The sequence below is a fragment of the Hemicordylus capensis genome, chromosome 2, assembly GCF_027244095.1.
Source record: "Hemicordylus capensis ecotype Gifberg chromosome 2, rHemCap1.1.pri, whole genome shotgun sequence".
In the NCBI taxonomy this organism is placed as follows: domain Eukaryota; kingdom Metazoa; phylum Chordata; class Lepidosauria; order Squamata; family Cordylidae; genus Hemicordylus; species Hemicordylus capensis.
The window spans coordinates 414,629,393-414,650,709 of record NC_069658.1 but is presented as its reverse complement, the minus strand read 5'-3'; the positions used below and the strand labels follow the sequence as shown (position 1 = coordinate 414,650,709).

Sequence of the window (21,317 nt, the reverse complement as noted above, 5' to 3'; positions counted from 1 at the left end):
CTTCCCAGCAAACCCGTATTAACGTCTTTCGTCATGTGCGTCAGAGCCAATAGGGCGGAAGGGTAGGCGGGGCGAGTGGAACGCGGGAAGCGGTTGGGAAGAAGGAGGGTGCATTGTTGGAACTTGTGTAGGCTGGCTAGGCGCGGGAAGAAGAAACAACAACAAACCAACGGCTGAATAAAGATACACAACGTTCCATCCGTATTCGCTGGGCACGTGGAGGGTCCAGCCTTTTGTAACCTGGCCTGTGCCTCGTCGCTTAGATCTTGCTGACTATTGTTTCTTCCTCTCTTTCAATCTCTTGGGGGTCCTAAAGGCAAACTGGGATCTACCCCCGCCAGTTTCTCCTTCCATGGAGAACTTCCAGAAGGTGGAGAAGATCGGGGAGGGGACCTACGGCGTTGTCTATAAAGCAAAGAACAAAGTCACCGGCGAAGTGGTGGCGCTTAAAAAAATCCGCCTGGACACGTGAGTTCCTAGCAGAGCCTCCACCCCACCCCCGTCAAACCAGATTGTGGGGTGTGTGTGTGTAAAGGGGCTAAAGAGAAAGAATAACCAGATACTCGCTCTGCAAGAAGGGCTGGGAGTGCCTCTCTTGAATGGGTGGGTGACGAGCAAAGGGACCTGGGAAAAGTTAGTGTCTGTAATTCGAGGCTGCCAGCTCCGTCCTCCTTCCGTCTCCGAGATGGGAGGCTATGTAAACGAAGAACAGAAGTGCCCTTGTATTGATATTTTTTCAAGGCCGACCTGCATTGTGCGGAAAAAGAATCATCTCGCCCGGCCCGCCACCCTTTTGGGCCTGTGCTGAAATCCTAAGAAAGTGATTCAGTTGCTATGGGGGTAGTGTATGGAGTTGTGGTTTCTAGTCCATCTCGGGAGCCCTTTGCCCTATATTAGCAATATGTTTACTTGGATGAAAAGGCCCGATTGCCCCAGGTGAAGGTGCTGCAGTTCTTTGAGCACGTAGATGATTCTCCAAATACTTGCAAACGCGAGATGGGGCCTTGCGGGGTGGCAAGCTTCTGAAAGGAGGCAGGGTGGGGATTCTTGGGAGGCTTGACGTGCTCAGCTCTCTTGCAAAGAGACTTCTGCCTTTGGAACGGAAATGGGATATAAGCAGGGCCAAAACTGAGTTGGAATTGTAAGTGGTGTGCATCATAGAATCTGTTTCTGGAAATACTTGAGGCCCCTGAATCTCGCATATTTTTCGGTAGTTGACTGGTGATGAGAACTTCTCTGAGCATGTGCAGAGTGACATTCCTCCAGCCAGTCTCCGTATATTTAAGGAGGTAGGTCACTCTGGCACAGGGTGAGCCAGCTAGCAGGTACATAGAAAGATGCCTGATGCCTTTTACTGAATCGGACCATGGGTCCCTCTAGCTCAGTATCATCTACACCAGTGATTCTCAAACTTGGGTCCTCAGGTGTTATTGGACTTCAACTCCCATAATCCCCAACCAAAGGCCACTGAGGCTGGGGATTATGGGAGTTGAAGTCCAATAACACCTGAGGACCCAAGTTTGAGAATCCCTAATCTACACTGATTGGCAACCACTCTCAAAGGTTTCAGGCAGGAATCTCTCCCAGCTTGACCTGGAGATTCCTGGGATTGAACCTGGGGCCTTCTACATGCAAAGCAGATGCTCTACCCCTGAGCAATAGCCCCATCCCTAAGGGGGAAGTCTTACAGCAGCTAGGGCTTGCATGTAGTTTGCCCATCCAAATGCAAACCAAGGCAAACCCTGCTTAGCAAAGGAGACAGCTCATACTTGCTACTGAAAGACTGGCTCTCCTCCCCAAGCACCTGTACTGTCTCCACACTACTGGCAGGAGAAACCTTGAAACATTAGTGACTTTTCCCCTGCCCACCCCACACCATTTGGTTGGTCTTACCTAGGTTATAGGCTAAGCATGATCTCTACCTCTTCTGTTTACTGTATGCTGCAGCTCTATATGTGTTTAGTGATACTAGGCTTTGACTAAAGCTCATCTTTTCTTCTGGTTGTATGGTCCATGAAAAACCATCGTGGACATTGGCTGCCTAATATGCGGACATTGAAACATTGAATAGCACATATTTTTGAAAGGCCTGTCCTGACGTTCATAGACTCAGTTGCAAAGTGATGTAAATCAGGGATTCTCAACGTCCCCAGATGTAATTGGACTTCAACTCCCATAATCCCCAGCCAAAGGCCACAGGGCCTGGGGATTATGGGAGTTGAAGTCCAATAACGTCTGGAGACCCAGCATTGAGAATCCCTGATGTAAATAGCTGCAGGGAGGAAATGGGCCACTTGTCTCCTGTGGTTAACTTCTAAAAGTTAACCATGGAAGCCTTGCCATCTAGTTCCCCAATGCAGGCTACGAATCACCGCAGTGGTGATGGAAAGGCACTCTGCACATTTTCAGAGGCAGGCTGTGTGTGTGTGTGTGACATATGAATCCCTGCAGGTGCAGAAGAGGTTTAGGGAGCTGAGCAGTGGTTTCAGTTAATTCCATTGCTGTGGACTCATTTGTGAAATCCATGGAAGGATTCAGTTCAATGCTGACAGCTAGCTTGGTGATCCCAGAGATTTCAGGGATACCATATGGGGAAGAAGAAGATGACCGCTTTATTGGACCTAAATTTGTTGGTTTAGCATTATGCAAGCCTTTCAGTTACACAAGTGGTTCTGTCCCATGAGTGCTGTGTCACTCACATGTGTGCGCTCTTACACCAAAAGATGCTGGCCTAATGAATGACAGCCCTTTCATGGACACTTTACTAGTTTGCTTTCAGGCCTCTGAAGCAGACTCTGCAATGATGACTTCACTGGTGGTGTTAGTAAATGAATTAAATGAGCATTTGGTGATGTGTAGGCTGAGGTAGTCCTTTGTAAAGAGTGTTCAGTGCTTGAGGGTGATATTATCAAAAGGGATCTCTTGGCTTAAACCTTGTGTGGTACTGTAATATTTGGTCTGGTAAATCAAGGAGGGGCAACACCACCTGTTGGCCATATGCAATTTGCAAGGCCATTTGTGTACATTTAGTTATTTAAAATATACAATTATACACATGCGCCTATCTATCCATCCCTTTTAGTTTTAAGCTATTAATCCCCATAGTTGTTAACCTGCTGTTGAAAACATGACATATTTGAAAGGCCCAATATTTAGAAGGTTATAATAAGAGCCCTTTCTTTTCTGGGCAATCAGATTACTTGATTCCTAAACATGCCTCCTAATTTTAAGAGACCAAAGAACATTATTAGCCGTTTGGGCCTAGTGTTACCAAGACTTGATCTTCGCAGTTGACAAGAGTTCTTTCAGGGGTAAGATTTCTCATTTCTCCCCCTCCCCCGACCAATAGTGTGATAGCAATTATTTGTACTTTGTATGTAAATTAAGTGTAATTTTTGCCGATATTGCACTTCCAGTGTGGATGTTCATGCTGTACAAGTTTAAAGCATGATGGGAAATCGATTTAAAATCAATTGGTAACTCTAATTCATCTATGCATACAGCACTTCCACCAAAGTCACTGCAGCTTTAATTGGCAATATAGCTAGGAATGGCTTTACATGATATACTTTAAAAACAACAACAACAAAAACCAATCCCAGCCAGCCCTGTTAATGTAGATCAAGACTTGGACAGAATCCCCAGAACATATGGTTGCATCGTTCAATCTGCAAAACTATAATACTGCCTGCATTTGTTCTGAATGAATGTATGAAGAAACTGAGTATCCATGGTTTGAGGCTCGTTTTTTCCTGATTCAGAGCATGTTGGGGCATCATTGAAGTAAAACCACAAATTAGCTTAGCCCTGTAGCTTCTTTCTCACCTTCTCTTCCCTTTCTGCTTACAGGGAGACAGAGGGTGTCCCAAGCACAGCCATTCGGGAGATCTCTCTGCTCAAGGAACTGAACCACCCCAATATTGTCAAGTAAGTGTGTGGCAGGTGCAGAGTGGTGTTCTGGAGGCAAGGTGGACAGAACGTAGATCAGCACAGGTTCCTGGCAACCGTAGCAACATCAAAAAGGTTTCGCCAATCCTAAATTAGACAGCTGAAACTAGGAAAGCTTGGTGAAAACCAGGAGTGGGTTTTCGCACAAGAGGATTGAGACTATGAGCTCAGTTTTGGTATTGAAGATTAATTCCTGGGCTGACCTTGTGCTTAGAGATGCTCCATTTCTGAATTCTAAATCTTCCCCTCGAGCTGGTTATTGGACCTTTGGGCTCTTTAAAGAGGGGGGGGAGTGGGAGGCGCCTATCCCATAAGTCTGAAATCTGCTCACTACTGCTCTGAAGTGTAGTTAGGCCGAGCGATAAGTGACTAGCCCAGGGTCACCCAGTGAGTTTCATGACGGAATAGGGATTTAAATTCAGGTCTTCCCGATCCTAGTCCAACACTCTAACCACTACACCCCACTGGCTTCTTTAGGAGAGCTGGTCTTGTGGTAGCAAGCATGACTGGTCCCCTTAGCTAAGCAAGGTCTGCCTTGGTCACATATTAATGGGAGACTAGAAGTGTGAGCACTGTAAGATATTCCCTTCGGGATGGAGCCACTCTGGGAAGAGCCAAAGGTTCCAAGTTCAGAAGATGCCAACCCTGGCATCTCCAAGATAGGGCTGAGAGAGATTCCTGCCTGCAACGTTGGAGAAGCTGCTGCCAGTCTGTGTAGACAGTATTGAGCTAGAAGATGGACCTATGGTCTGACTCGGTATATGGCAGCTTCCTATGTTCCTTTCAAATTCCTCATTGTCTAATTAGTTCCTCTGTCCCTTTCCTCTGCTTTTCAGGCTGTTGGATGTGATCCACACTGAGAACAAGCTCTACTTGGTCTTTGAGTTCCTACATCAGGACCTCAAGAAGTTCATGGATTCTTCGTCTTCCATCAGTGGTGTAGAGCTGCCTCTTATCAAGGTGACTAACTCAGGGCGGGATGAAGAAGGGACGCTAATCTGTGCCAAAACAAAATAAAACCTCCACACCCCACTTCTTCGTCCATTGTTTGCATCTGCTTGTTTGAATCCAAAGCTTTGATATGCTCACATGGCCACAGGGTTGCCCTATTTGCTGTTGAGGCCAGCTGTGTGCGTGCAGTGGGATTTATACACATGCAGGGCTGCTGCCTCTGCCATTGATGTGAACAAAGAGACTCTTGCACTCCCAGGAGCTCATGTATCTGCCATGCACACGTGCATGGATCAGATGTGAGGAGAAGAGAGCTGGTCTTGTGGGAGCAAGCATGACTTGTCCCCTTAGCTAAGCAGGGTCTGCCCTGGTTGCATATGAATGGGAGACTAGAAGTGTGAGCACTGTAAGATATTCCCCTCAGGAGATGGAGCTGCTCTGGGAAGAGCATTGAGGTTTCAAGTTCCCTCCCTGGCAGCATCTCCAAGATAGGGCTGAGAGAGATTCCTGCCTGCAACCTTGGAGAAGCCTCTGCCAGTCTGTGAAGACAATATTGAGCTATATAGACCAATGGCCTGACTCAGTATATGGCAGCTTCCTATGTTCCTATGTGAGCAAGTGTGCATAAAAGCTCAATCTATCTTGTTCTTGAATCCCACTAAGTTGGATAAAATATTTGCATAAACCTGGAGGAAAATTATATGGCTTTGTGAAAATTTAAAGCTGTTTTTTTCCTGATGTGTTCAAAAATGACACACACCCCAAAAAACAAACAAACAAAAACCTCCAACCAAAAATGGGCATACAGAATCTATGCACATTCACACACTTGTGGAGTCATGCCTGACTGGTCCTTGACGCTTGTGGATCAGAAGTTAATCACAGGCTGGGACTCTGAGGAGAGTAATTCAGTATCGGGAAATCCTCCTCAGCTTTCCATTGTTAATGCACTCAGACCCACACATGGCCAAAGGATGGGGTGAGGGAGGATTCAATTGAGCCCTATAGCAATCTTTCCGTGGACACAGCAGCATTTTCAGAGCTGAATTGTGCCTAGGTTTCTAGTCCTCGTGATTGTGATGAAAGCGCTGCTATTCTGTTTTCAGGTGTCTCAAAAACCAAACAGGCAAACTTAATAGAACAAGCAGACTAACCAACACAGTTCCCTCTAGCTACTTTGGCCTGATAGGTATAACCACTTAAGGTGCCTTAATAGCACTGGTACAGGTGACCTAAATCTTATTTCATAATGGAATTCATTTTAAAATGCCATGTTCAGATGAATTTAATGATGGGAGAGCATTACATGTGCTAGAACTTCTAGATCACCTTAAGTTGGCTACACCTGTCAAGTTCAGGTGGCTAGAAGACAACCTGGACTTCCAGCCTCCCAAGTTGGCTGGAAGAGCCATCTCCATCCTACTCTATGCAGATGCTGCTGCTGCTGCTATCCTCTCGAGGACCCCTGTAGGCCTCAGAAGGGCGTGGGCAACACCATCTCAGCACTGCAAGAGTGAACAACTGGAAATAAACGATCAAAAAACCAAGGTCATGGCCTTCGCTAGAAGACCAAAGATCCACCGTTGGAATATAGATGGATGCAGAATTGAGCCACTCGCCTCCTTTACGTATCTGGGGGTGGTCCTCCATGCATCTGGCTCAAGAAGGGCCCACTATGGACATGTTGCCCTAGCAGCACAAAGGAGCTCCTCTGCCATCTTGAGGTTCCTTCGCTCTAGAGGCGGCTATTACATACCTGCAGCGCTCAAACTATATGACGCTAATTCGCTGGCTCAATTATTATATGGCGCCCACCCAGGATCTCCATCCAATCTTGCCATACTGGAACGTGTTCAATCTAAATTCTTGAGAGTGACCTTACAAGTGCCTTGCTGTGTCTCCAGTGGCACCCTACAGCTGGAAACTGGCATGATAAAAGTGGAGGCTAAAGGTTGGATGTCAGTTCTTAACCATTGGCTCAAACTAGCTATCTGTCTACAAGGCCTGGGCCCGCTAACCCTGCAAGACAACTTTCAGTCCTCATGGAAACAGGCAGTCTACAACAAAGTGGCACAGCCGGGCTTCTCCCCGCCCCTTTTGCTTGCATTGGGCTGGGACAAGGCGAAAACGGCTATCAAGCAGAGGATCCTGGAAACAGAACGCCAGGTAGATTTAAGTAAGACGCCCGGCTTTTTGGCCCCAGACAGTCGTAGGTTTACCGTCTCCCCCTCTGCATATCTGGCACAATTGGAACTTCCAAGCCATAGAAGGGCGTTCACCCTTGCCTGGTGTCATGCTCTTCCCTCCTCCGTCCTGGAGGGCAAATACAAGAAGATTCCATTCATGGAAAGGCTCTGTCCCTGTGACTCTGAGGAGCTGGAAACCATAGAGCATGTACTTCTTTCATGTCCCTTTTATAAAGACAGTTGGGACAAGCTCATTTCCCCCCCTGTTTTTCTCAAACACCCTGGTCGCTCCAGTCAAGTCTGCACCAAGACGCTGATCTCAGATGACAACCAGTTCTACACCTACAATGTTGCCAGGTTCTGTGGGGAAGCGTGCAAGATTCGCCGGGTCCTGATTGCCAGTTAACATCTCTGGCAGCAGATTTCTGACTATTGAGCATTTTATTTGATTGTATAATTATAATTTTAATTTGCTTTTTACTCCACACCTTTTCTATTGCTTATATGTGGCTTTTATATGTTGTTTGATCCATCTTATATTTTTAGATGCCCTACTTCTAAGGATAGCTGTATACCTACTTCTGCCTTATAGTTTGTAGGATTAGCCTGTAGTATTCTATTTTACTAATTTTCTTACTGTTTTAGAGATGTATTTTATTAATCATAATCATATTATAATCATATTTAGCCTTTAGAGATATTTTATTTAGCATGAGTCTTACTACATTGTATCTGGATTTTATCCTTGCTGGTCTTTGACTGTAATAAAGATGATTGATAGACTGATAGATTGAGGTGGCTAAAAGGGACTCGTGTTCATTCCCAGAATCTTGACTTGGTCTAGTGTGCTGATGTCACATCTATAACAGAGCTTCATCGGGCTTCTCTCAAGCTTCCTGTCCATCTCTCCCTAGAGCTACCTGTTCCAGCTTCTGCAGGGCCTTGCCTTCTGCCATTCCCACCGTGTGCTTCACCGTGACCTTAAACCACAGAACCTCCTAATCAATGCCGAGGGAGCAATAAAACTAGCTGATTTTGGGCTTGCCCGTGCATTTGGTGTCCCAGTGCGAACCTACACTCATGAGGTTAGTTTCTTGCTCCATTCCCGTGTGTGTTACAGTCTGTCTAGTTTGGGAAATATTTGCTGATATTTCACATGGTAGTAGTTGAAAAGGTATTATGATATTGGAAAACAGTTTGTTCTGTCATCCTAGAGCTGAGGAGGAGTTGCAATCGATGGCATGTATTCCCCCCCTGGAGGTTTTCCTAAATGAGACAGAAATCTCCCCAACAAACTTCATTACAGTCATCCCTTTGCCAACCATGAGGTTTACGTTCCGGGTAAACCTTGAGGTTGGCGAGTAATTGAAATACATTGGAAACGGGGTTAGGGGAATCGCAGTCGTGAAAAGACCAAAAAATAAAGAGCCGCCCCCCCCAAAAAACCCCACCTGGAGACCCTTTAAATCAGCAATAGTTAGCAAGAGAAGTGAGGGGGGACCCACATAAATCACCCCCAAAAAGCACAAAACACCCCCCCCTCCAAATTACCAAGCAGTCTCACCAAGCCATGGATACTTGGGTCATGGTAGGCGAGACCTGTCACAATTTCCCAGTCGCAGGTACTAGAAACTGTGGTTGACGAGGGATGACTGTACAACTTTGAAGCTACAATAGAAGCTTGAGACATGCGGGTTTTACTTAAGACTCCAGAAATAACCCCAACTTCACATATACACTAATGGGGACTGAGCTGTCGGTGACTGACCAGGAGAGGGATCTTGGGGTCATGGTGGACAGCTCGCTGAAAGTGTTGACTCGGTGCACAGCATTTGTGAAAAAGGCAGATTCCATGCTAGGGATCATTAGGATGGGGATTGAGAATAAAACTGCTGATATCATAGTCCCCTGCTAACTTGGCAAAGAGGCACCTTTTAACGTGGTGATTCGCTTTAGCAGGGTGAGAGTAACTGGCCCTATCCACCCCCAGCACAGTACCTCCAGTGACTTGCTGGTGTCTTTCTTGTGTTTCTTTTTAGATTGTGAGCCCTTTGGGGACAGGGAGCCATCTTATTTATTATTGCTCTGTGTAAACCACCCTGAGCCATTTTTGGAAGGGTGGTATAGAAATCAAATAAATAAATAATGCCCTTACACAAATCTGTGGTGTGACCACATTTGGAGTACTGTGTACAGTTCTGGTGTCCGTATCTCAAAAAAGACCTTGTAGCACTGGAAATGGTGCAGAAGAGGGCAACCAAGGTGATCCGCGGCCTGGAGCACCTTCCTTATGAGGCAAGGCTACAACATCTGGGGCTTCTTAGTTTAGAAAAAAGATGCCTAAGGGGAGGCATGATAGAGGTCTATAAAATTATGCATGATGTAAAGTAAAGGCAAAGTGTGCCTTCAAGTCAATTTTGATTCCTGGTGCCCACATAGCCCTGTTGTAGAATACAGGAGGGGTTTCCCATTGCCTCCTCCCGCACAGTATGAGATGATGCCTTTCAGCATCTTCCTATATCACTGCTGCCCGATATAGTACCAGCGGGGATTCGAACCGGCAACCTTCTGCTTGTTAGTCAAGCATTTGCGCACTATGCCACTTAAGGTGACTGCATCGTGGAGAGAGACTTTTTTCTTCCTCTCACACCGCCAGAACCAGGGGTCATCCCATGAAGCTGATTGCCAGGAAATTTAGGACTGACAAAAGGAAGTATTTTTTTTTATACAGTGCAAAATTAATTGATGGAATTCTCTGCCATGAGATGTGATGATGGCCTCCAGTTTGGATGGCTTTAAAAGCGGCTTAGAAAAATTCTTGGAGTGCAGGTCTACCAATGGCTATAGGCAACCTCCAGGTTCAGAGGCAAAATGCCTCTAAATGCCAATTGTAAGGGAGCAACAGCAGGAGAGAGGGCATATCCTCACCTCTTGCCTGTGAGCTTCCCACAGGTATCTGGTGGGCCACTGTGAGAAACAGGATGCTGGTATAGATAGGCCTTGGGCCTGATCCAGCAAGGCCGTTGTTATGTTCTCTGGAAAATTCGGTCTCTTCTCCATCAACTGATGGAGAAGCATGCTGGGAACTACAGCATTTTCAGTCTTCCCTAACACCAGATCTGAAAGAAGGAATGTTTTTGAAGGAAAGTTTTTAATACTGCTGGGCATTAGTCTGGATTTCAGCCACTAATAATAAGGAAGCACCAAGTGCCTCGTGAGAAGCAATGGTATTCCTGGTAGCTCTGACTAATACAGGAGTGGCAGTTGAGGGGAGGGGGCATTTCCACACCCTCACCCTCCCTTGGAGGTGCTCTGTGCCTTATTCAAAAATGTCCCTGAGGGCTGTGAAGAATCTTCAGGGACATATTTTTGTGTGGCACCAAGCACTTCCAGGGAAAGGGGATATCGTCAGCTCTTCACACCACCTGCAAGTGCCAGTAAATTGGGAAGACGTGGCATGTGTCGTTTCTTCTCGCATAGCACTGACGTTTGGATTTCAGCTGTTATTAGCACCATCCATGTACAAGGTGATTTGCAAAGAATGAGAATATGGGTCCAAACCCTGAGGAGCTTACAGTGTAGATTTTGATATATGAGAGACAGCAGTGGAAGAGAAGGGGAATGGAAGCAGGGTAAATGCGATTATGTTAGGTGCATGCACTTAAAGTTAGTAACCTGGGACAGGAGTTCTTGACCTTGGTTCCCCAGATGTTGTTAGCTCCCAGCCACAATGGCTGAAGACCATTTATCATCAAGCAGTTGTGGCCAAAAGACATTCTGTAAAATGTAACAATGGCAGGCGATGCCATGGGTGTCTTGTGGACATAAGCAATTAAAAGGCAGTAAAGTAATGACATTACAAGTTATTCTAATAACTAATCTGCCTACTTTCCTTTCACTATCTCTACAACTGGACTAAATTTGGTTCAAATCGAGGTGTCCCTGTGTGTCACTAACTCCAATTGGACCTCATTTGGTTCAAATTGGTTAGACAATCCTCAGTTTAGTGCACTTGTGCCTCAAAGGTTTATGCATCTGCCATTTTGAATCAGGGTGACTGAGATCACAAACTATGCCATTTTGGCATGCCTGTGTGTCCCTACAGCTGAAGCAAATTTGGTTCAAATCGGTTAGGCGGTTCAGAAGCTAGCCCACTTGCGCCTCAAATGTTTACGTATCCGTCATCGAACTTGGGTAGATGACATCATCACAAACTACACTGTTGAGGTGTCCCTGTGTGTCACTCAATACAACTGTACCTCATTTTGTTCAAATCAGTTAGATGTTCCACAAGATAGCCCACTTGCACCTCAAATGTTCATGTATCTGCCATCTTGAATCGTGGTGGATGACATCATCACAAACTACGCCGTTGAGGTGTCCCTACGACTGTACCTGATTTGGTTCGTATTGGTCCAGGTGTTGCGAAGTTGATACAGGAGACACACGCAGGGACACACAGAATGCCGGATGATCTCATAAGCCTCCTGGAAAATAGGCTAAAAAGTAGACAAGATTTGGGGTGCAAGAAGTGAGGTGTTTGCCCAGGTTTAGAGGACTGGGGGATTTAAGTCTTGCTTTTTGTTCTTGGCAGCTGTGAGGAAAATGGCATCCCTCTTCTGATCTCTAGCTTCTTTCAGAACAGGGTTATGTTAGAGGAGAGCTGGTCTTGTGGTAGCAAGCATGACTTGTCCCCTTAGCTAAGCAGGGTCCACCCTGGTTGCATATGAATGGGAGACTTGATGTGTGAGCACTGCAAGATATTCCCCTCAGGGGAAGAAGCCGCTCTGGGAAGAGCAGAAAGTTTCAAGTTCCTTCCCTGGCAGCATCTCCAAGATAGGGCTGAGAGAGATTCCTGCCTGCAACCAACCTTGAAGAAGCCGCTGCCAGTCTGTGTAGACAATACACAGTGGTCTGACTCTATATGGACCAGTGGTCTGACTCAATATAAGGCAGCTTATGTTCCGAACTTGCTGACTGGGGTGGACAGAAGATTGGTAGTTCAAAAGCCTTGAAAAGGAAAATATCATGTACAATAGAATTCTATAATCAAAAGTCATAGTTTGTTTATCTGAATGCAGCATGTTCCCCATACTAGTATAACTTCAGGGAAGCCGTCCTACTTCTTATCCAAGCTTCTGATTATCCAGTTGTGTGAGGTGTGCACATGCTTGTGTGACCTCCTGCGTTAAGGGATTGCTACGTACTTTCCTGTTTTGATTTGACTGCTCTCCTGTTTTATCCACAGGGTCTTGCGTTGCAGCCATCATACAGAGATGTGCTGGATCTCTTGTCTGTCAAGGGCTTGTAACTTAAGTTGCCTGCATGTAGAAAAACAGAATACTGAATTATTGATGTATTGTTGTCCTTTACATTAGGTGGTGACTCTCTGGTATCGGGCTCCAGAGATTCTCCTTGGCTGCAAGTATTATTCAACAGCTGTGGACATATGGAGCCTGGGTTGCATCTTTGCGGAGATGGTGCGTATTCTTTTGGTAAATGGAGGTGCTATGGGGCAGGCAATCAAAATGAGCAGAAAACCCAAATGCCTGTTGTCCTTGCAGGCTGTAGGCTGCTGCTGAGTCTTGTTTTGGGCTTCACGGACATTGGTTTAAATCCAAGAGAAGTAGTGAATATTTGAATCCGTTTTGTTGGAAATGGTGAAAGGAGTGGTAGAGATGCAAAATTCTTGGAAAAGAGAGGGCAGGTTATTCATCACTGGCCGCCTATGAAAGTTTGCCTCTCTGACACTATAGGACTGGGGGCTGCTAGCGGGGTGGAAGCAGCAAACTGGGCCTGGAAACTTCTGGAATATGCCTAGCCTCCAGTGTAAGTGGGTTGATGGGGGAGGGGGGGTGATTTTTGTATTGGAGACCTAGTGTTAGCAGGCATCAAAATACCATCTAGTCAAGCACCCCCAGCTCCACGTGACACCAACTGTCCTTCAGACCTTCCCCCAGTCTAGATCACATGGTGACCCAAAGATCCATTATTTTCTTTCTCAGTCACTTTGCCTGTTGTATCCCATTTTTATTTTTAATAGACTTGCCATAGTTAGCAAATAACCAAGTTTGTGGTTGCCGTGCCACCACAATGCTTCCGTGCATCATGTCACAGAAGTTGGAATCTGCCTTTCATACAGATTGGCCATGCAAGCCTGAATAGCTGGACTACTGTCCATGTGAGAGAAGGAAAACCTGTAAAAAGGCCTGGACAGTTTCGATAAAAGGCTTAGAAACTACTGCCTGTGATTTAGTGGTAGTGCTTTCCTTCAGTCCGTAAGAACAGCCCTGCTGGATCAGGCCCAAGGCCTATCTAGTCCAGCATCCTGTTTCACATGGTGGCCCACCAGATACCTCTGAGAAGCCCACAGGCAAGAGGTATGTGCATGCCCTTGCCTCTCTCTCCTGCTGTTGCTCCCCTGCAACTGGTATTGAGGGGCATTTTGAATAGAAATATCAGAATATCTCTATTCAGAATAACTCTGGTAGCAGGACTACTTGAGACCCCAGGGCTGGGTCCCCAGAAGCTGTTAGACTACAACTTTCATCCTCCCCAGCCACAAAGACCACAAAGATAATGGGAGTTGTAGTCCAGCAACCTCAGAGGACCTAGGGTTGAGAACCCTTGCCCTAGAAAGGCACTGGCACGGTAGAGAGTACTGAGCTAGTGGGATCATTGATCTAAGTGTAAGACAGCTGTAGTCTCATTCAGATGTCTCCGGAAAACGCTGTACGTGAGTACGGTGCCTAAAGTGGAGCCAGAAGTCCTTCCTTGGCTCTGCCATCATTCCTGGCAGCACACCGCTTACACTTAGAGTGGTGACATAACAAGCCTCATTCAGACGTCTGAGGAAAGACGCTGTACGATAAGTGGAGCCGGAAGTCACTTAGAGCAGCGTTCTTCCAGAGAGGCAGATGCCCCATCCATGATGTGATCCACGATAGGCTACCTCCAGCCTCGGAGGCACGATGCCTCTGCATACCAGTTGTAGGGGAGCAACAGCAGGAGAGAGGGCATGCCCTCAACTCCTGCCTGTGGGTTCCCCAGGGGCATCTGCTGGGCCACTGTGCAAAACAGGACGCAGGGCTAGATGGGTCTTGGGCCTGATCCAGCAGGGCTGTTCTTATGTGATTCCGGGCACTTCTGTGATCAGGAGACCCAAGCTCCGATTACAGAAGCACCCACCATTATGGACATGGCATTTGCCTCTTTGGATGAACACTGCTCTAAGTGTGAGTGGTGCATGCTAGGAATGATGGTGGAGTCAGGGCGGCGTCTTTCCTCAGACACAGCGTCTTTCCTCAGACATCTGAATGAGGCTTATATCTATCTTCTAGATCTGGGTGGTGCCTTCTATAGTCAAAAGACAGGACCTCTCCGTTCTCTTCCTTTTGTAATCTAGGCACCTCTTGCCACAGTAAACCTTCCCCTGCCCAACGGTTAATAAACATAAATGGACTGCACAGTTGAAATGAAATGTATACATGTATGCCTGACTTGCATAATTGATTACAGTTGTATAATTTTTGGATGTTATGGATTAAAAAAACCAAGTTTGAATGTATGGACTTGGAACATTTCCCCCTCCCAGCCCATTTTCAATGCTGTAATGCATACTAGTGCAACATTATCTTGGGTGTTGCCATTAATGGCGCGTTAATGTCTGTGTGTGAAGCAGGGCTAGGCCAGATCAAACGCTTCCCGCTTCCTTCCTTTTGCCTTGTGAAGAGCTGCTGACGAGATCAGTTGACTTGGCATCACCTTGGGTGGGAGGAAGCAGTTTATGTAATCCCCTTTTGCCCGAGCAGAACCCTCCATAGAATTGGGAGTGGGAATATAAAAGATCTGTTGTAGGTTACCTTCTGAGGCCTGTACTCGGGCAGATGGAATGCTGCTTCCTTTTGCTGGAGGGCATTTGTATTTCTGGAGAGTGAGTGAAGGACTGTGTTGCACACAGCACGTGCAGAGGGCTGTGCGTCATGCAAGGCAGGGTTTGTGGAATGATTCTCATGGGAGCTTTCTGGATCCGATCCAGTCTCTCAGGCTTAACCATTGGTGGCCTGGATCACATTCTTTGTAGGCAATTTAAGGATGCACACTTAACCCTTGGGAACTTGCTCATTGATTTCCATAAACGTGTTCATCGTATTTTCATAAAAAGTGGCATACAAAATAAAAACAATATCAGAATAGTTCATAAAAACAGTGTAACCAAAACTATTATTAAAAAGGGAATGTCTAAAGCATCAGCGACATAATCAGCATGCATGGAGTCACTGAGAATACCTTTTGATGTTAAAAAAAAAAAGTGTCTGCTTGAAAGCTATGTGGAGAAGTTATACCAGCTGGACCTTCCTGGTCAGGGAGTTCCAGAGAGTAGGGGTCACCATGGGGAAAGCCCTACGCTGTGCCCTACTTGCCGTCAGTAAATGGAGGGCCATGGAGTATAGCTGCATTTGTGAATCTCGGAAGAATGGAAAGTATATGCAGGAGAAGGTGCTTCTGAATGTATGCAGGGTCTCTGCTATTAAAGGCTTTGATAGCAACAACCAGTACTGGTGCAGCCTCCATTCTGAAGCATACTGGAAGCTAGCACAGATGAACTTGAACTGGAATAATGTGTTCTTCGCTACTCGTTCTTGTCAGTAGACAAGCAGAAACATTCGGCAGCGAAGCTTCCAATCCATCTTGGAGGGCAAAGAATGCATTGCAGTCGTCTAGCCTGGAGGTTATTAGTAACCAGGCCCATCTCAGAGAGGCCCCAGCATGCATATGTGTCTGCAATATGCAATTACGATGGTGGCAGGCGAATATGGGCTACTAGGAATTGACTAGCCCTGTGGATTGGTGGTCAGTCAGTTAGAAAGGTAGAATGGGGGGGGTGCTTTTTCTATTGTTTTTTTTTAGTCTGTGGGGCCCATTTGGCAAATGTGGTTTGCTCTGGTTAAACATGGACCATAAAGCTCCTTTGCAGATTAAATGTGTTGTACACGTGGCAGATTATGGCAGGATTCTTGCAGCTGCAGTTTTGGGTGAAGTGTGCACTGCAATTCCCTACCGTCTATGAGTGTAAGGAGGAGCAGCTGGTCACCTTTGGGTCAGCCATGCTGAAAGACGGCCCTGATTCCTCCTCTTTTCTGCCAAACAGATAACCCGTAGAGCACTCTTTCCTGGGGACTCGGAAATCGACCAGCTGTTCCGCATCTTCCGTACGCTGGGCACTCCAGATGAGACCGTGTGGCCAGGAGTCACATCCATGCCTGATTACAAATCCAGCTTTCCTAAGTGGGCCCGGCAGGACTTCAGTAAGGTGGTGCCACCACTGGATGACGAGGGCAGGAAACTTCTGGCGGTGAGTGTGTGTGTGTGTGTAAGTGAGGGAGGCAGGCAGGCATTTCAGCTCTTAAGAGGCATTGATCATATTTCATGCAAGACCAGTAGGGCGACAGTGTTCACTAGACACACATTGCTCACATCATTTCAAGCCTGTCTCTGTATCCTTGTGGTCTCGAAATCTTAACGTTTTTTGTTTTTAAAAAGCAAAGATTCTCTGAATCTGGAACTTAGTGCCCAGTATGATTAGGGAATCTATATAGCCCAGCCTGTACTTCTAATTGCTCCTGCTATGATGTGAGCTGTGGCAGCTCTTCACTTTAGAGAGAACTTGGCAATGTCAGAAACTTAAGTTTACCCAAGTGGCCAGTGACAGAAGTGGTTCTCTGTTGTAAACCCACTAAATCACATACACAAGATCACTTCTTTGGTACTGTGCTTTAATTCATCTGGAATTACCATCACACTTTCCCTGCTTTTGTACTTCTAGTTTCTAAAATGGGTTAGGTTTCCTTACTTCACCAGTAATCAGGGCTGAAAAGATCTACAGGTGAAACTCGGAAAATTAGAATATCGTGCAAAAGTCCATTAATTTCAGTAATGCAAATTAAAAGGTGAAACTGATATATGAGACAGACGCATTACATGCAAAGCAAGATAAGTCAAGCCTTAATTTGTTATAATTGTGATGATCATGGCGTACAGCTCATGAAAACCCCAAATCCACAATCCCAGAAAATTAGAATATTACATGGAACCAAGAAGACAAGGATTATAGAATAGAACAATATCGGACCTCTGAAAAGTATAAGCATGCATATGTATTCAGTACTTGGTTTGGGCCCCTTTTGCAGCAATTACTGCCTCAATTCGGCGTGGCATGGATGCTATCAGCCTGTGGCACTGATGAGGTGTTATGGAAGACCAGGATGCTTCATTAGTGGCCTTCAGCTCTTCTGCATTGTTTGGTCTCATGTCTCTCATCCTTCTCTTGGCAATGCCCCATAGATTCTCTATGGGGTCAGGTCAGGCGAGTTTGCTGGCCAATCAAGCACAGTACACTGTATACTTTTGTTCTATTCTACAATCCTTGTCTTCTTGGTTCCATGTAATCTTCTAATTTTCTGGGATTGTGGATTTGGGGTTTTCATGAGCTGTACGCCATGATCATCACAATTATAACAAATTAAGGCTTGACTTATCTCGCTTTGCATGTAATGCGTCTGTCTCATATATCAGTTTCACCTGTTAATTTGCATTACTGAAATTAATGGACTTTTGCACGATATTCTAATTTTCCAAGTTTCACCTGTAGGTCTTTTTAACCATCAAGAATGCCTGTGTGACAGGCTTAAGGGTGGTGGGGCGCTGTGCTAAAACTGGTATGTAGTCGTTAGGAGCTCTCTCCTAGAGGTTGGGACAGAACCCAGAATCTCCCAAAGCTTGGGACAGAATCCATGATTGACCTGCCATATCCAACCCCTCCCGCACAGTTTTCACTCGTCTCCACCTGATTCCTGCTTGGTTATCCTTGGAAACCTGCCTGTTTCCCTTGGCACTGCTGTTCTGCTGTTGAGTTCAGTCTTCCTGCCTTTGGTGCTGGAGCAAGTGTCGAACTATATGTTCCACTACCGAGCTGACTGCATCTCTCCTGCTGGGTATTCTTTGGGGACCCTGTGAGAGGGGAGGAAATGAGTTGTCCATTTTTGGCTTCCTGTCCTATTGCTGTAAATAATCCTCCTTTGTTCTTTTAGCAAATGTTGCATTATGATCCCAACAAGAGGATCTCGGCCAAGATGGCGATCAACCACCCTTTCTTCCGAGATGTCACAAAAGCTGTGCCACAGCTCCGCCTCTGAGATGGGATTGGGGCTGGCAAGTCTGCCTGCGGATTCTGCAGTGTGCCGCTACTCTGGACCACACCAGTTGTTTGCACTTACTCAGTACTGAATGGAACACAGAAAGTCCAATTGGGCACAGTACTTGTGGCGAAGGGGTGTGTGTGTGTGTGTGTGTGTGTTGGTTTATTCCCATGTTTGTTTTAGGGTAGTGGCTGAACTTGCTCTGTTGGGGCTCCAGAGGTAGCTACGGCAAGAACTCTTGTTGCTAAGGGGACAGCCATTTCTTGCCTCACTCTTTTTATCCCCCAGGAGTTCTGTCTTCCTCCCCTTGGTGATTTTTACAAGATGTCTTCTGCATTAGCTGACTTTCTCCAGTTCCAGCTTGTATGCAAGGATCAGCTCTGTGTTTGCTTGAGCAAACCTTACTGCCAGCCTGAAACCATCTTTCTGCTCTGGGCCATGGATGTGGTTTCAAATTGAGGATTGGAGCCTGCATGGTGTTCTGTTGTGTCCTTGTGCTAGTAAAAGTGCCTGCTTTGTCCTTCTAGATCGGGTCCTCACTGTGGATCAGGCACTTAACTCTACCCCTTTCATAAGCAGGACAAACTTTGACTCTAGGATTCAGGAACATTTGCAGAATCTGAACGGATGTTCCCCTTTGCATCAGTGACATTCAGAATAGTCCAGCTGTCTTTTCCTGATGATAGGGGCTTGTGATGCCAGCTGGTTGAGGCCCCGAAGAGAAAAGGATCTTGACTGCCAAAGTTGGTGCTACAGAATGGCTTGCTAGCCAGTCAAATGACTGCTTACCTCTTCATCAGATCCTTCTTTATGTCTGCCACGCAAAATGCTTTGAAAACCACCTCCAAAAAGTGTTCATTGGGGGAAATGGACATGCTCTGTCACTATCCTCTCCACCGTCCAATAATTTACTCGCCTGTCTCTGAAATGTGTGTTTCTTGTCTGTGTTGGTGAATTTTGCCCTATGCTTGTGGCCAGTCGAAAGACTAGGATGAGGGACATCCATGCCATAGATTGTGTCTCTTGTAGTACACTTGGGCATCCAGCTGACTTTTGTTTGGCTTAAACTTGCTGTCAGCAAAGCATCAAGCTCTCAGCTGTGATGGATCTGCCCAATTTTCTTGGCTACCAGCGGTGTGTTGTGCAAATAGAACGCTTTTTAAAAAAATGTATGTATTTCGCTTTTGAAGTTGAGGTCTGCAAAAATTAGAGATGAAATCATAGCTCTTTTTGCACTGATCTTCCGCCTTCCCCTCTTAGTGTATGGGTTTTCCTCAACCAAAACAATGTAACATATTCCCTCAACTAGGGAACTCATTTTTATGAGCTGTCTGTCTGCAAAATTGAAAATATCAAAGCCTCTATCTCTGTGGCACTTTGTCTTGAAGGCATTCAGACTCTTCAGGTTATTTCAGTTAAATGTGATGCAGAATCTGAAGTGACTTGAGATACAGTCAAAATAGCACCATTCATGCATCCATAGGAAAAAGGCTAAACTTGTAAAGAAAATCATGATTGGTCTTTGATAAATTCCACACTGTGGAAAACTATAGTTGTCGAAGCTCAGAATTGCATTCAAATTGGTGGAAAGCACTTCAGGCACCTGGGTGAGCTGGAGATGAAAGCTTGTCCGTCTTCAAGATTCTGTCTTCAAGCAGGGGAATATGATTTTTTTTTAATGGTGGGGGAGAGGGAAACAATCCTGAAGCACAGAGGTTCTGGAATAACTTTGACAAAATGAATCGGATCTTCTCTACTTGCCTTACCTATGCTAGGCTTTAAAATAGCTCCCTTAAGTTGGCAATGTTGATGTATCCTGCACCTTGTCAACTACTAGCATGTTGTGTACAAAATGTAAAAGGCTCTTGCAAAGCGAGTAATCAACTGCCAGTTTTTCAATCTTGTCTTTTTAAATTGTAAAATCTTCCATGTTATGGTGATGTTAGTCTATTTTATGAGATGACAGGACCTTTAGTCCTATAAAATGGTAAAGTAAGATTGCTCCCTCCTCAATTCAATGAAGATAATGCAGGTTTTTCACACACCCCTTACCATAAACCAAAATTCATGTGGCCTTTATTTACAGATTAAATGTCCATTGTTCTAGGTGTAGAAGGAGGTTTTGATCGTTCATGTATGATATTGAAGGGCTGTATGCCAGCCACTTTAACACAGAAATACATGTACCTTCACTGGGCATTTCAGGTCCAATATGCTAAAATGGACAGTTTAACTGCAGGTAGCTTTAAGAAAAATGCTAGACTGGACCAGCATAGCCTCGTCAGGAAGATCCAGAACTTGAAGCATGACCTCCTTCTCTCTCCACACCCTTCTGGACTGGAAAAAGCTATATATTTATAAGGCTGTTAGTTTTAAAGAATTCTGGGTTTGTATAAAACTTGTTAGTCTAAGCACCTTGAAGTTTTTTTGTAATCTTTTTAAAGGAAAAAAACTATTTGTGTCCTTTGGTACTCTGTCTAACAAATGTTTATAAAATATTTTGAAATTAGTTTAAAAATCATTAAATATTTGTAGTTTTAACATGTGACTTTTTCTCTTGAAGGTAAGGTTGGGGGTCTTGCCTGTTGTAGATTTTTGCCAAGATAGGATGAGACCGAAGGTCTGCCCTGCACAGCTGTCAGCAAGTCTAGTGTGATAAGAGAACTGATAACAATATCAGAGAGGGCTTTCTGGAACTAGGGATGTGCACAGAACCAGTCTGAATTCAAACTGGACCACTGGTTCAATCCAACCAACCAGCCATTCTAGTTCATTTGTCGAACAAGTGTGTCCATAGGGAATACCCAGTATTCTCCAACCTGCAAAACAGTCGGGTGATTTTAATGAAATGAACTTTTTCTGGGTCAGTAGGTCAACTCTAATTTAGGGTTGACCTACTGACCCAGAAAAAAAAGGTTAAAAATCACATGATAGCCCTAACCCTACCCATGGGGAATAATGGGCTGGTTCCCATTATTCCCTGTGGGCAAAACACTGTGCACTGCCACAAGTGAAGCATGTCACACACACAGTA

General features: G+C 45.5%; 1 protein-coding gene across 1 annotated transcript; it reads left to right on the top strand.

Annotated features, from left to right (window-relative positions):
* The first annotated feature begins 41 nt into the window (after nucleotides 1-41).
* CDK2 (cyclin dependent kinase 2) lies at nucleotides 42-20,824 on the top strand. Its single transcript, XM_053302839.1, has 7 exons — nucleotides 42-468; nucleotides 3,850-3,927; nucleotides 4,785-4,908; nucleotides 8,000-8,170; nucleotides 12,464-12,565; nucleotides 16,237-16,440; nucleotides 18,176-20,824. The coding sequence occupies exons 1-7, from the start codon at nucleotides 353-355 to the stop codon at nucleotides 18,278-18,280; spliced, it is 900 nt and encodes a 299-aa protein (XP_053158814.1). The 5' UTR covers nucleotides 42-352; the 3' UTR covers nucleotides 18,281-20,824.
* Nucleotides 20,825-21,317: the final 493 nt, after the last annotated feature.